The sequence below is a fragment of the Triticum dicoccoides genome, chromosome 6A, assembly GCF_002162155.2.
Source record: "Triticum dicoccoides isolate Atlit2015 ecotype Zavitan chromosome 6A, WEW_v2.0, whole genome shotgun sequence".
Lineage (NCBI taxonomy): Eukaryota > Viridiplantae > Streptophyta > Magnoliopsida > Poales > Poaceae > Triticum > Triticum dicoccoides.
Window position 1 is genome coordinate 630,471,032 of NC_041390.1, and position 16,077 is coordinate 630,487,108.

A 16,077-nucleotide genomic window follows, 5' to 3' on the forward strand; every position below is an offset into this window, starting at 1 on the left:
TACAATCATCTTCATGGAACACGACTTGGCAAAAGCGAGAAATATGAAGCTGGTGTTGTGCTTATTTGAGCAGTTGACAGGATTGAAGATTAATTTTTATAAAAGCGAGTTGTTCTGCTTTGGTAGAGCCAAGGAGGAACAAGAGGCTTATAGGCAATTGTTTGGATGCGAATTGGGGGCTTTACCTTTCACGTACTTAGGTATACCCATTCACCATCGTAAGCTGACAAATAGAGAATGAAAGTGCATCGAAGACTGGTTTGAGAAGAAACTGAGCTGCTGGAAGGGCAAACTCATGTCATATGGAAGCCGACTGATTCTTATTAACTCGGTGTTCACGAGTATGCCTATGTTTTTACTATTTTTCTTCGAAGTCCCAGTTGGTGTTAGGAAAAGACTAGACTTCTATCAATCACGGTTCTTTTGGCAGCGTGGCGAACTTAAGAGAAAATACCGACTCGCCAAATGGGATGTCATCTGTCGACCTAAGGACCAGGAGGGCCTTGGTATTGAAAATCTTGAAGTGAAGAACAGATGTCTTCTCAGCAAGTGGCTGTTTAAACTTTCAATTGAGATGGAGGACACGTGGGCACAGATTCTCCATAGTAAGTATCTGCAGTCCAAAACATTGTCACAGGGTGAGACCAACAGATTCACCGTTTTGGAAGGGGCTTATGAGAGTCAAAGCTGCCTTCTTTAATAGAACAAAGTTTATAGGCGGTAATGGAAACATCACTCGTTTCTGGGAGGATACATGGCTTGGGGAAACACCGTTAGCACTTCAGTATCCGTCCTTGTATCGTATTGTTTAACGTCGTGATGCTCTTGTGGCCACGATCTTGCAGTCCATTCCCCTTAATATTCAATTTAGGAAGGCGCTTGTGGGCGACCGGTGGGAAGCTTGGATTCATTTAGTGAGTAGACCGATGAAGGTTCAGCTATCTCATCAGCCCGACCAGTTGTGTTAGAAGCTTACTAGGTCTGGACACTTCACGGTTAAGTCAATGTATATCGATGTCATTAACTCTAGTGTTATTCCTAGTTCTAAAGAGGTTTGGAAAGTCAAAGTTCCTTTAAAAATTAAAGTTTTTATGTGGTTTGTACATAAACAAGTCATCTTAACAAAGGATAATTTGGTCAAGCGCAACTGGACAGGATCTACTAGGTGTAGTTTTTGTGATCGGGACAAATCTATCCAGCACCTCTTCTTTGACTGCCCGTTGGCAAGGATTTTGTGGCACACAGTGCATATTGCCTTTAACATTACTCCTCCGAATTCGGTTAGTACGTTATTTGGAACGTGGCTTGTTGGGATAGAGTCCGAAACAGCTAGACACATTCGTGTAGGAGTATGTGCTTTGTTGTGGGCAATTTGGAATTGCAGAAATGATTTGGCTTTTAACAGAACAATAAATATTCATCTTTTGCAGGTTTTATTCCGAGTTACCGCGCTGATCCGTATGTGGTCATTACTCACTCCGACGGAGGCCAGGGAGCGTTTGGTTAGTAGATCTGTCCAGTGGAAGATGGTAGCGCGGGATATTTTCAACCGGTTTGGATGGCGGTCATGTAATAGAATAGACAATTAGTTTACCTATCTTTGTTATGCCAGCCGGTTGTGGCTTTTGGCCTTTTGGTTTTTGGCATTGTGGCTCTTTGTGAGCTTGCCGATTTTTTGGTTTTCAGACTATAAAACTTTGTTGAACTACTTTGTTTATTTATTAATGTGGCCGTATGCATCATTCTGATGCAAAGGCCGGGGAGTCTTCCTTTTCGAAAAAAAAGAGCTATGAATATTATACTTTCTTGTTAGTTTCCATCAGTATTAAGATATTTGCAAGACCGGACCAGTGAATGGTGACTATCTCCACACTTGATCTCTCTATTTGACATCACATTACAATGATGGCATCAGAAGATCAGTCTTCTGTCGCGCCCGCGAGACGGACGTGGTCTACATCGAGGAATACTGCAACGGTGAGCCAACAATGGTGCCGACGAGCAGCTGCTCGAGCAGGCGGTGATGAAGGTGAGTGTCAGCTCAATGGATACATTTTTCATGCCATTGGGTTGTACTATCTCCGTAGGTCTTCTTTCCCGTGCTAAAATAGAAACATACTAGCGTGTAGTGCGCGGCGGCACGCCGCGCCGCATGAACTAATTAGATATTTAGTTTTTTTTGTAATATTTGGTAAGTTGACCCAAGAGTTCTTTTGTGGCAAGGTAGTTCATACAAGAAAATGGTGCATCTAGTTGGTACATAGGTAGGAGATTGTGACAAAATAGTTCATACAACGAAACAGTTCATCTAGTTGGTACATAAATTCAAGATTTACGACACCTAGTAATATACTCCCTCCGTCTCATAATTTAAGACATTTTTTGACAGTAGTGTAGTATCAAAAAACGTCTTACATTATGAGATGGAGAGAGTAGTAGATATTGGGCGCAAAATTGGGAAGCCCTTGCTCTTTTCTTAGAACTGAGATGTTGATCGTCCGGCTGGGTTTAGATGATGGGGCTCAGAGGCCGGGGGTGCGAGATTCAGGGGACTCACAATAGGGAGGCCTTTTATGAGTGATACTGGCCGCAGAATTGGGAAGCTCTTGTTCTTCTTAGAACTGATATGTTGATCCGGCTGGGTTTGGGTGATGGGGCTGGGAGGCCAGGAGTGTGAGATTTCGGGGACTCACGATAGGGAAGCCTTTTATGATTTATTTAGCGGCAAAGCGGTGCACGATCTGATACAATCTGACGGGATCCTTCGAGAGAGACAAATCTAGAAACACCATGCAAAATATCTGAAAATCATCATCATCCAGAAGGCCCGGCTAAAGCTACAACTGACATGAAAGTATAATCGTTTTTGGACGAAAGGTAACTGTAAGCAATACATTTGGCCACAGCTTACATTTTTGGAGAAAAGGTGATGGACCTTGCTTTATATTATAACCATTTCACCAAATTCTTGTGTCTCGGCAATAGCTAAGTACACAAGTCTGAAATAATGGATAGTGGAAAACCAGATTGCAATGAGTCCTCTGAAAATCATGTAGCAAGTCCTTCCTTCTCACAATATAGCACTAATAATCATGCTCATATATTGTGCAGTATTTATCTGTAGATGTATCATTTTCCTATAAGCTCCCAATTTAGTTAACTTGAAAAGAGTAAGAGGAGCACAAAGGAGGATTGGTTTTTCATTCTTTTTTCTTAGATAATTTTACAAGAAAAATGAGAACACAAGGGAGAAGGAATTGGCTTTTCACACATTGTGTGCGCTACCCCGTGTCGCGCCTTGTTGTATACTTATGCGTGCTTACTTGTTTGATTCATAAATTTGATATTGTTTCACACATTTAGTGGTAGGATTGAAGAAATTTGATAGATAACACATTTTTGGGGTAATAAAGCGCATGCCCATTTGATATAGACAATTACATGAGAAAAAAGAGACACACTACTAATAAACCAAACATAACATATTACATAGATATACAAAGTTAGTGTGGCTTAGACTTGATGATTCTACAGTTCTCTGGTGGTATTGAGTTGCTCATTCCTGCACATTGCGGGACATGTGAAGCGGCAGAATTTATGAGAAGTTGTCACAAATTTTGGTTAAAATTCTTGTCTATCTTGTAAACTCTTTCTGCAGGGAAAGAGCATGCTGATGCGCCATTGCTTGATATAACTTTACTCCTAGGCTGACTGAATTGTGGCAACTTGGGCAGCTCATGCTTGGGCTTTTTCTTTTTGAGTAGAATGTTATTTTTCTTGTTAGATTCTTCTTGTTTCAGATATCAAATTATTGTTTTCTATTTCATTCAGAAGTAGAGAATGATATATCTACATATCCACTAATTCATATTTGCTTTTTTTTCAATCTCAGTTTGCTGGGATTTAATCTATCTGATAGTAAAACGGTTGCCGATAAGCCATTGTTGTCATACTTTGGTTCCTAAGTAGGGTCTTTCAAAATAACAGAATTTCATACTCATGCATAAATCTATGTGTTATGTTTAATTGATGATTACGAATTAGGGCTTAAATTTCAACACCTTGAACAAAGCGTACAGATTATCAATGTGTACTCCCTCCGGTCCTTTTTACTCTGCACATTAGTTTTGCCAAAAGTCAAACTTTGCTAAGTTTGACCAAATTTATATTAAAAATTATTAACATCTATAATATCTAATAAATATAATATGAAAATATATTACAAGATGAATCTAAAGATATTGGTGTTGTTATGTGAATGTTTATAATTTTTTATATAAACTTGGTCAAAGTTGAATGAGATTGACTTCGGACAAACCTAAAATGCAGAGTAAAAAGGACCGGAGGGAGTACAAAGCAACAAAAGGTGTTGGATATGTATCAAGGTAAGAATCCTCGTCTAAAGATCCCAGCCGAACAATAATTTAACAACCCAATATTTATATTCTTGGTACCATGCCAACATCATTCAGAAGTTCAGCATCTCCATTTTCCTCTATGAAGCAGCGATACGGCAACATGGATGCCGTGATAAGGGTACGACGACACGGGATACGACAATTCACCAATACAGCGATACGCTCAAGTATAGATGAATAATTAATAAAATGCCATGTTATAAAGACAAATAATAAATACATGCATCAGATGAGATCAAAATACTGCCCCATATGCTGCATCCAATGCATCTTTTCATCAAGTTGTCGTCTCCTTGATGACTGAATGATCATCAATTTACTCAATCCTCATGCGACTTGCAAAACACATCTGCTAGTATTAGAATTTGAAATATACAGAATATTAAGCATGAAAAGTTGGAAACAAGAAATAAGTTAGCTTGTACCTTACTTACCAAATGATATATGCTTGGTGTTTCCCAGCCTCTCAACTGAAAATTGACCCGCGGATGCCATGTCTATTTCTCCCTGGCAGCAACATCAACATGTCAGTAGCAAGCAAACTGCATTCTTTAGCAAATCATAGTTGCGTACAGCAGAGGCCATGGCCCGGTGCCCAACAGCAGCTAGCAACCACGCACACAAGCACAGAACAAATACGTACACAGGCACAGCAAACAGGCACGCACGCCACACGCGGCAGCAAGCGCGGGAGGACCGGACGGGAGGAGAGCATGGAATGGGAAGGTGGAGGGGATACCATGCTGCCGGCGCGGAGACTCCAAGCACCGGCGAGACGAATCCATGGGGCGGTTCCAGATGCCGGCGAGCGAATCCAGGCAGTGGCGGCAGTGGCAAACAACGCCACGGCGCACTCGTACGGTCGCCGCCGAATCCTACATCCAATCTGCTGCACAACAAATTGTGTGAGAGAGTACTGGCTGACCAATCCGCCGAGCAGCCGAAAAAGAACCACGACGCACACGCGCGGAGCAGCACCATGAAACACCAGATGAAGAACGAACGAAATCACGGCCAGCCGAACAGCCAAGACCAGCCACACGTAGAGAGAGTCGGGCTGTAGGCGGGTGATCCGAACGACGACGGACGGCCACGCATGCTACCAGACTCCCGCCGGGGCCGTGTGCGCTGCCGGCGCCATCGGCCACCTGCACCACCTGGCCGGCGCCCTCTCGCACCGCAAGAGACCAAACGACCAGAAATGACACAACAAGAGGGACATGAGCGAACACCAGACAAGGAAGTACTTATAGGCAACCAAAAGAAAAGAAGAAAACAAAACAAAACCCACGAGAAGAGACCAGAAAGCAACGTGTCAATTGATGGCATAGGCAGTCAACGATACATGAAGCCAACGTGGCCACATGCATGAGCCATGCAAAGGTGCGTGGAACAACACCAGGACACATACTTCTAAAACGGCCACGTGAATTCAACCAACCCAGCACACAGTCAAACAAACTTTTTTAAAGGACAAGAGGAACCTTCTAGGAGACCACACATCACACGTGTCAGTAAGCAAGAGCACGCAGTGTGACAATGTCAACAGTAAACAGAACATGACTGCAGGAAAAATAGACTCATTGACACCCTAGGAGACCATCACGCACACGTGTCAATCAAAGAAACATGGTAAAAAAAATCTAAAAAAACCAAAAAAATCGAACCCTTACAGACCTAGTCTTCTTAGTATGTGCTACACTACCTTCGAATCAATTGTAATGCGTGGCTGTCATTGTCTCTACAATCAGTTTTAAGTTTTTTTAGAAAAGAAGGATGACCCCCGGTCTCTGCATCTGGACGATGCATACAGCCATTTTATTAATTATTGACACAAAATCTTACAGAGCCATACAACAATAAGTCTAAAGCCACCAAACTAAGCAACATCTGTCGCTATTCCTATCCAGTTGATGTAGGGGCGCTGAAAGTCTGGGCCTAATACCAAACAGACCTCGCAGCCAAACCTAACATCTAAGACTTGAGGTCCCAACCAGGACGCCTGCCGGGTATGGGCACCCACCAGTCCGGCGTGCTTCTCAACCAGGACGCCTGCCGGGTATGAGGCCGCCGCAGCCACCTGCCACCAATCCATCTTCAGAGCTGTACTGCTGAATCAACCTTGCCCGGTCCAACTGCCGCCGATGCCACCACGACGCCAGGCAGCGTCACCCTCCTGCGCGAGTCCATCTCCGCTCATCAGGCGCCGAGTCTCCACTGCGCCACGCCGCCGAGATCTGTCGTCATCAATGGAGCAGATGAAACACCGCTCCTCCTCTTGTCCCCTCCAACCAGCACTTGCTCCAAAACGATGCCCCCATGAGGGAGAACGATACCGATAGCACCGTCATCGTCCGATCCGGTAGACCCAGATCTAGGGTTTCCCCCGGAACTTCCCGATCAGGTTGATGTGACCTGCAACGACGATGCCTCCAGAAGGAAACGACGTCCGAGACGCCGCCATCGTCCGCCAAGACAGCAGTCAGGCGCGATTTTCAACGGAAGCCACATCTTCCCAACCTCGTGGCTGGCTGGAATCGAGCGGAACCTCGCCACGAAGACGTATGTTGCCGTCGGTACTCCGGCCGAGATCCGGCATCTCCTCACCGGTCCCTCCACGCGCCGCCGGTCGGCGGAAGGCCTCCCCACGACGGAGCCAAACGGGGCGTTGGATCCGCAGTAACCGCCGTCACCATCACGACCAGGACAGTCCACCCCGCCGGATGGGGCGCTGCCACCGCCGCCGTCCATGCAGGGCCACCGCTCTACCGGCGATGGTGCTCCGGCCCCCGCCGCACAGCCCGGATTCTCCGTCCTAGCCGCCGCCATTGGATCACATGAGAAGGGCCGCCCCGCCGCCTCAGATGGGATCCGCCACATCCACCCGCCCAGTACCCTTTGGCACTGGGCCCGCCGCCACCGCGGTCCACGCCGGCGGCAGGAGGGGGTGGCAAGGAGGTGCTGGCGGCGCTAGGGTTTTGGGGCCCCTGGCGCCGCCCGAGGGGAGGCGACGCGAGGGGGAGCTTAAAATGGGGGAGAATTTCACTTCCTTGTGATCTGAACTTATAATTTCTCGGCTGCAACACATGCCTAACGTCCTCTATAAATATGCACTAAGTAACCAGGTGCTTGCTTTCCTAAGACATATCAATCTGTGATGAACTTCAGCTTGTATAACTTGATCATTTCTGAAAACTTATTCATATGACTTACTGATGCATATAAATATGATTTATCTGCTAAGCCTTCTAGAAATGATCATGTACACAACATGGACCAAACAATCCAGCTGAATGGGCAGCAACAAATCAGGCACCCCACCATCACGCCTCAAGCGGCTCCATCCTGGTGGCCCCCAGCCACTAGTATTTCTCCTAAGTGTTTTTTCTCAGCTATCCATCCAGAGTAACAGGCTGAGGCTGCCTGCATGTAAAACAACAAGAAGAAAAACCTTAATATGAACCTTTCTGTGCTAAATTGCCAGCTGAATGTTAAGGCTGTTGGTTGAATAACAATACAGCTTCACATAACTCCAGTGATGTTTGTTCATTATCCAAGAAACGCCAACACCGTACTGTGGATTGCTGCTAGAGTGCTAGCTGAATGTTAAGTTTGATGGCCCATTTCTCAGATGAGGTTTTCTTAGTGATACAACCCAACAGAGGCGACAACTGTGGCTGCTGAAACAATAAAACTACTGAAAATGAAACGAACCGACTGCTCTGTTCTACCCGGCTATGCTCGAACAGAGTCTCCGTTACAATGTATGTAGCTCTACCTGTGCCACGTGCTTATGAACAAGAGAATTTTGTTTAGGCTTCCTCTGTCTCATTGTATTGGAAAGTTTATAAGCAAGCGATAGTTAACAAAAAAGAGCTTGCAAGCGATAGTTAACAAAAAAGAGCTTGCAAGCTCGGTTTCAGTATGTAGTTTGGAAATATCTCACATCCAAAACGTTCTACGCATAACAGCAACTATAAAGGTCAAAATAATCTCCTCCCTTATGAATAGGTAAAAGAGGCGATGAAGGGTTATATGGCTATACAGGAGATGGCAAAAGAGGCGATTAAGGGTTTTAGCTCCAACTATATATGACACCGCCTGTAATACTTTTTAACTTCAAACGGTTTTCTCTTCAGAACCATGGCATTATATTTCCTTTCTGCAGTCAGCCCTGCTATTCAAATTCACACAGAACATTTATAATATCTCATAGAAAAATGTTGAATCACATAAACATGGGATCCAGTAATTGAACTTGAATTCAAGTTACCTGCAACACTCAGTCCTCATCTGCTAACATGTCTGAAAAGCAAGGCACGTACGGACGAAACCAGTCAAAATGGCCTGATCCGAGAACGAAAAGACAGCCTGCTTTGCCACGATCAATATCATATGACATCAGCCTGTTCTCCAAACCCATAGTAAAGAAGAAGGTATTGCAATCTGGGTGAAATGCAACAGGATGTTGACAGTCTGAACCGGGGAAACTATGGTTGAAGCTCCATGCACCATCTTCCAGAGTCCAGAATGATATTTTATTCTCATCTTCATCTTTGGCGACATACCACAAGCAGCCCTGAGACTGTCCAAGCAGGAAAAAAGTAGATCCCCCAGCATCGGGTAACTTAATCTCCTTCAACTCCTTTGCCTCCAAATCCATGGTCACGAGCACGTACTCATAGGTAAGGAAATACAGCAGGCCATTGAAGTAGACGGTGCTACGTAGACAAATCCAGCGATTCAAGCTCATGTCCCGGACAATCCATCGACCAGTGCGGGACGAGTAGATCCTCACTTGGCCAGTTGAGCCGATCCCCTCCTGATACAAGAAGACGTGGAAATGAGAGGAGACGGCCGGGTCAAACACCAGACAGGAGGGGTAGGGAAAGAATTCATCATCGTCCCCAACCCCAAGGTCCGGCAAGGCTACCCATTTCTCAGTAGCGGGATTGCAGACGAAGTAATCATAGTGCCGTGGGGAAGAGGTACTCTTGTGGTGGCAGAGGAGGAGGAGGCCTTTGCAGCAGTCCAAGACGCTCATGTCAGCATGGTTGGGCAGGAACGGGAGCATGGGATTGACCAACGGCGGTTGGCAACCCGATAGATTACTGAAGTGTTGCTCGAAGATTGGGCAGAGGCGGTTGTTGTCCCAGCTCTCGCTAACGTAGAAGAAGCCGGCGAGGGTCTGCGGCAGCCTCTTGCGGTGGTTGCGGTCGGAGATTAGGTAGCGCCACGGGTTGGAGACACACTTGAAGCGGTACACTGACTTGGCGGGGAGCCGCGAGAGGATCTCAACAAGGATGTCGTCGGGGAAAACAGCACAGGCCTCCATCCGCGGGCCGCCGTGGTAAAGCCACTGCTCAAGCCTGGCCTCAGAATCTTGTGATTGCTGAGACTTTCCACCTAGTTCTGATCTGTTGAGTCATTCAAGAAAGTGAATAAGACGCCCAGCCAAATTGTGAAATGAAAGTGAAATTTAACAGCAGTAGAAAGACTTTTTAGATAATCACGCATCTTCATGTACCATCCTGAAACAAATATAAACTGCCGGATGGCAACCCAGTGCATGGTTCCCGGATCTAAAAAACTTGTGCAACCAAAGCTCTGTACAACTCGGGTATTTTGCTCTGTGAGGGGCAAAATAAGCTAAACACCGAACACTGAACTGCAATCAAGATTTGAGCTGGCTGACCATGTAAGTACACTGAAAAGAGAAGCAAACTGCGATGATAAACCCAACATACACACACATGGTTGGGGTTTGACTGACGCTGACAGATCAAAATTGCGAAAGCATCGTCAGATAATCTGAAACAACGCCACCGGCTACCATTGATGGTGTTGTGAAAAAATTGTCCTTCAGTAGGGAAGGAATTGATGGCAGGATGAAATGGAAACTGATGAGGGAATCCAATTACCCTTGCGACGAAGAAGGTGGGGTACAAGTGGGAGGAGCTGCGGCCACGGCGGCGACCTGGAAGAAGGAAGTCCCGGCTCGTGCTACCTTCCTCAGCCGGCTGAACCGAGTGGGCCGATGCCACAAGCCTCTTAAATACTTAAAACAAATAGGAGTATTGATCAGTTAAGGATTATTAATTATTACAATCTAAAATAAATAATTAGCAGAGGTTATAAATTATATAATAGCCAATAATATTCTTAATATAATATTCTGGATTTTATAAAATTATCTCAAAGAATTTTAGAGCAATATTATAAATCTAATACATAATTCCAAGTATGGAATTAAATAACCAATAGAACAAAACCTATTAAAACTTTTTGTGAATCAAATTCAAAGCTTACCGGGGGAGAAATGCAGTAGTAAATCGCTGTTGCAGAGGGAAGAATTTCTTATGGCCATGCAACACGCCACGAAGAGAAGGTGGCTGAAGAGGAGGTGAACCCTATTCACAACAAACTGAATAGGAGATTGCTTGACTTTCGATGGTAATTATGTTGCTAGAAATCTAGGATGTTATTTGTTTTTATCTTGTGGTTCATTTGTACAAGTTTATTATACTCAAATGCACATGGAGGACCTGGTTCTGTTGTTTGTTCTTTTTGCAGGGCACCCTCCATTCAGATTGCATATGAACAACAAAAGTGATAAAAGTGAACAGAATTGCCCTTACAGTTTATATGCCTTCAAACGTTTTCATTTTGGCGAGTACCTTCCTCCTACAAAACATCTCGTTCGGGTGGGGTATGTGGGGATCGAACGTTCACGTAATATCGGGGCCCTGATGTTTTATAACAGTATAAAGACATTAACCATAGATGCTTGTCCGCCGTTGATCTGCTAGCTTGTGCTCGGATAAATCTGAGCCATTGGTTATCTGAACCCGGAAGTGTTTCGTTTTCAAAGCACACTCTGTTCCGTCGGTGTCTCAAGCTGGATTTAGTTTCAGTGCTGGCACCAGCCCGAAGAGGAGGAGCCTGAGAGAGTGGATTCAGGCTGCAGCTGGGACTGATAGTGGGCGTCCCACCACATCCCACTTAATTCCAACGCACTGGGATCAAGTGGGAACCCACCTCTGAAATTATCACACTTTGGTGGGTGATAGACAAACATACAGATGTGTACAGCGAGTGTATCCAATATGTAGACTGTAGCACCTCTTTTGCTCTGGTTCAGGCTACATGCAACCAAAAGGTAGCACCATTTTTGCTTCAGAAGTGAACATCACGCACTTCATTAATAAACACTACAAATGACTGAATTTTTTTGAGTACAAACATCGAGTACATCTAATAATGCAAAAAATTACAATTAATTTATGCCAAGGAACAAAGAGTGCTATTGCAACTTTATGAGTAGTCAACATGTACTAGAGACTGCATGCTCTAAACATGGTCGACATGAGCCATTTCTTTCTTCCCGTTTCGAATATCTCGAAGATGTTGAATCCTCTGGCATGCATTTTGATCTTTATGTAGATTGTGAAGTCTCGTCTTCTCTGGCTCAACAAGTTTTCTTTTCCAGCTACGAGTTTCCTTGATTTTTATGCGGCATTGTGACTCTTTGTGTTCTGGGCATTCAAATTCCTTTGTGATAATCTCATGGGATTTGGACTCTCTGATGCTGCTCCAATAGCACTATTTGTAGAATTTGTTCTTTGTCTGCTCCTTCACAAAGAACGACCATCTCTTCTTTTGTCATATTCATGTTATGTTGTGGTTAATTATTTGATAACAAAATGAGTTGTGTTTATTTGATGCTGTGCTAGGACAGTTTCTACGAGATGCAACCATGGATATCACCATGATTCTGCTTGACGCCAGGGACCAGGACACTGATGTATGGTGTGTAACAACAAACCTCCTTGTAGCTGTAGCTTTCCTCTAGTGGCGAGTAAAAATAAAGTTGTGCCGAGAACATGAGATTCTTCATTTTTTGCATTCAACAATATAATTTCGACACTCATGAATAGCAAGCAACTATCTTAGCAGCACCTATCTATTTTTGAGATTGTTGTATTTGTGTTTTTTTACTGGGTACACTATACAATATCATTCTTGTGTTACAAAGTTCATTTGTGAAAGCTGGGCTATTTTTTCTATAAGACATGCAAGTTTTATGCTTGTAGAAGTTGCTGGTTACAAATGCAGTCAATTATATTGTTGGTTCATTTGGTTTGGTTTGGTCTGGTTTGATTTGGATCATGATCAGAACTCCGCTGACTTCACGTACTGAATATTTGTGCTAGTATCAGTTACTCCCTCCGTTCCTAAATATTTGACTTCACGTACTGATGGAGTCTCATTTCTGAAAATACAATTTGAATGACATGTCCTTCTGTATGAGTTTCATTTGTATTTTGCAAGAAACACTTTCTATTTTCTAACATGTGAAGTATTTGATCAACATTTCAGCATGCGTTGCTCGTGCACGCTTACTAGTATATATAGTTCGCTTCACTTCACAGCATTTGTTCTTTATGCCCTGAACACAACAGAGCCATCTAACTAGTATAGGTAGTGGTAAATTGTAAACTACTCCCTTCGTAAAGAAATATAAGAGCGTTACATCTGAAGTTATTTGTGGGTGAAGTCCAGCAAAAGTCAAAAATTAAAAAAAATGGGGGGTGGGGTGAAGCCAAGCAGGCCACCTATATGAGGATAAAGTCCATCAAAAGTCAATAATGTTCAATGGTGTCCCTGCCAGCACTTGTGCGTGTTGGAAGGATATTGCTGACTAGTAAGAGATATGCATGAATCCTCCCAGAAGCTAGCTAGTAGTGTCACCATCACCAGCTAGGGACGAACAGCCTTTGTTGAAAAGAAAAAGAAGAAAACAACATATTTGACCTTCCGGAAATGACACCCTCCCTTACTAGTTTTGTTGAATCGGTGCACACGGCCATAAAACATACGACCGAGTCCACCACCTCCCAAGTCCCAACGCGTGAGCGTGTCTACAGACTCTTGTCTCAAAGGGTGCCAAGCTTCCACGTTCTGCTTCAGCTCTACCCGCGCCATGGAAGCTCCGCCGCCTCTTCTCCTACCATTCCTGCTGCTCCTCCTCCTCCTAGCCTCCAACATGGCCACCGCGGCCGGGGACGGCTGCAGCGCGGGCTGCGACCTCGCGCTGGGCTCCTACTACGTCACGAAGAACACGAACATCACCTACATCGCGCAGCTCTTCGGCTTCACCGACTACCGACTGCTCGCCAAGTATAACCCCGGGCTCCCCAATCTAGACGACGTCGCCGCCGCCGGGTACCGCGTCGACGTCCCCTTCCCCTGCGAGTGCCTCGCGCGGCCCTCCGACCCGGCCTCCACCTACCTCGCCGCCTCCATCCCCTACAAAGTCGTCACGGGAGAAACCTACGCCAGCATCGCCAACAACTACATCAACCTCACCACCGCCGACTGGCTGCAGGCCACCAATACGTACCCGCCCAACAACATCCCCGACGACGCCACCGTCAACGTCACCGTCAACTGCTCCTGCGGCGACGCCAGGATCTCCACGGATTACGGGCTCTTCCGCACATTCCCGCTAAGGGACTGGGATACGCTCGCCTCCGTCGCCGCAACTCGTGACCTCTCGTCGCCGGAGCAGATGGACATAGTCCGGAGGTATAATCCCGGCATGGATGGTGCCACCGGGAGCGGCATCGTGTATATCCCTGCCAAAGGTACGCGAGGCTTCGATCGTAGCTCCTCTCTCTATGGTGCACCTCACACGTTTCTTCCTTTATGTGCCATTTGTTGCCACATACTATTGATTGATATTGATCTACGTTGCTGTGGGTTGCGCCATGCCATTTCTGCATGCATATATCGTATTAACTTGGATAAAAATGCCTAAATATTGTTGGAATAGTTATATGTCCTGCAAAATGTTTTAAATCGCGGGCTATGACATATAGCGGCAACCCTATATATTCAAACTACTTGAATCTTTTAATGTTCCGAACATCCTATCATCGAATTACTTCATATGTTGGAATAGTATATATATAGGACCCCTCTTCTGTACTCCTGGGAGTATGTACTCCCATTCTCAATATACCTTATATACGCATTAATTATACCTCTTTATTATTCTCAATATACTTCATTAAATATTCTAAGATACCCTAATACGAGTTTTGTTGAAAAAATATCATCTGCGATGTACTTTTTGTAATATACCTTTTTCACGTATAAACACATCAGTATATACGTAAACATTTAAAAATATGTAGACTCACATGAAATTTTTCATAAAACTCATTTTGGGGTATCTAATAATTAGTAATGAAGTATATTAAAAATAATAAAGTGGTATAAATAATTCATCTACGTGGTATATGAGAAGCGGGAGTACGTACTCCCAGAAGTACACAATCATTTTCATATATATACGATGACGCTAAAGTGAGTGGGCGCGCAAAATAGCTAATCGTGCGCTCCGGTGACTGCGCCTTCCGCTCAGCTAATCCAGAGGGTCTGCTACTCCTCGTAAAACAGTTGGCTGAAAACGTAATGTACATAAATGAGTTACTACATGGTCCGCACAATTTTCCCGTCTCGCATGCAAAGCAGCCGTCTGCTAATCCTAGTAAATTTTGTAGCAAACATGACAATGAAATCAAATGTATTACTGACTATCACACCACTCCTACTCCCTGCTAAACAATAACATGGTTGCCATTCTTATAGGTGATCGTAAAACAATTACTATATATGGTGTATTCTAGTAATTTCTCTTATAGTAAAACTGTCGGTCCAATTGATTGTCATATTTTTTGTCAAAGATCAGAACTTGACAATGCAAAACTACTATGGGCTGGAGTATAGTAATTGAGCTTCTATTCTAGTAACCCTCTCATTAATTCTAGTAAGAAACAGAAAGCATATTTTAGGTGAAGTAAAAGAGTAGTGAGGACTGTTGTAATTCGTCTGGTAATGTAAAAATCAAGCTGGGACTAAATGGGAGTTAAAAATAAGGGAAGTTTAGGAGTATTTTGATTGAATATACCTATTGCGTTACCGCTCGCAACGAGTCAATTTCTTTTATTAGCAAATTGTTTGCGTACCAATTATTTGTTAGCTGTCAACACGTGAATCATGGAGTACAGGGCTACAACCCAAAATTGAACGATGTTACTTTCTTTTAACAGAAAATTGTATTGCATGGCAATTGAGTTACGACTAGGCATGAGCCAATTACTATGGCTTGTCAAAAGGTAGATAGTAATCGCATTACTATATAGGGTCGCGCTATTCGTTATCCTGGGTGAGGAATAGTTATTCTTCACTCCCTCGTTATTTTAACATCAATGCACCGTATTTTTACGTTTCGTAATTTTTTTCTTATTTCATACATAAAAAAAGAATGTAAGACAATATGTACTCGCCGTAAAAAATATTTTATATTATGTAAAATTACGAATGTAAAAACATAGTGTAAAACATCCATAAAATGTGAATTTTTTGGTCTTATAACCTATAATTTTGTGTTTTTATACCAAATTTTACATATTGAATCAATATGCACGTAACTATTTATATTTTAAACGTAATTTATTTGGGAAGCGATTGTAAGATTACCTCGGGCGAAGAATAACTTATTCTGCACCCTGAGTGATGAATAGTAACACAATATATATATATATATATATATATATATATATATATATATATATATATATATATATATATA

General features: G+C 43.7%; 1 protein-coding gene and 1 long non-coding RNA gene across 3 annotated transcripts; one reads left to right on the top strand and one right to left on the bottom strand.

The window, feature by feature from the left end:
• Positions 1-4,305: 4,305 nt before the first annotated feature.
• Positions 4,306-5,614, bottom strand: LOC119314826. 2 transcript variants are annotated; one of them, XR_005152471.1, is made up of 3 exons: positions 5,397-5,614; positions 4,853-5,304; positions 4,306-4,753 (listed from the first exon to the last, which is right to left on the bottom strand). It is a non-coding gene; the product is annotated as an uncharacterized LOC119314826 (long non-coding RNA). The 2 variants fall into 2 exon arrangements; XR_005152470.1 differs by having other exon boundaries at positions 4,853-4,925; positions 5,158-5,614.
• Positions 5,615-13,368: 7,754 nt separating this feature from the next.
• On the top strand, positions 13,369-15,112 carry LOC119316204 (chitin elicitor receptor kinase 1-like). The gene is made up of 2 exons (XM_037590525.1): positions 13,369-14,065; positions 15,075-15,112. Exons 1-2 carry the CDS (start codon positions 13,402-13,404, stop codon positions 15,110-15,112), a joined length of 702 nt encoding a protein of 233 aa, XP_037446422.1. The 5' UTR covers positions 13,369-13,401.
• Positions 15,113-16,077: the final 965 nt, after the last annotated feature.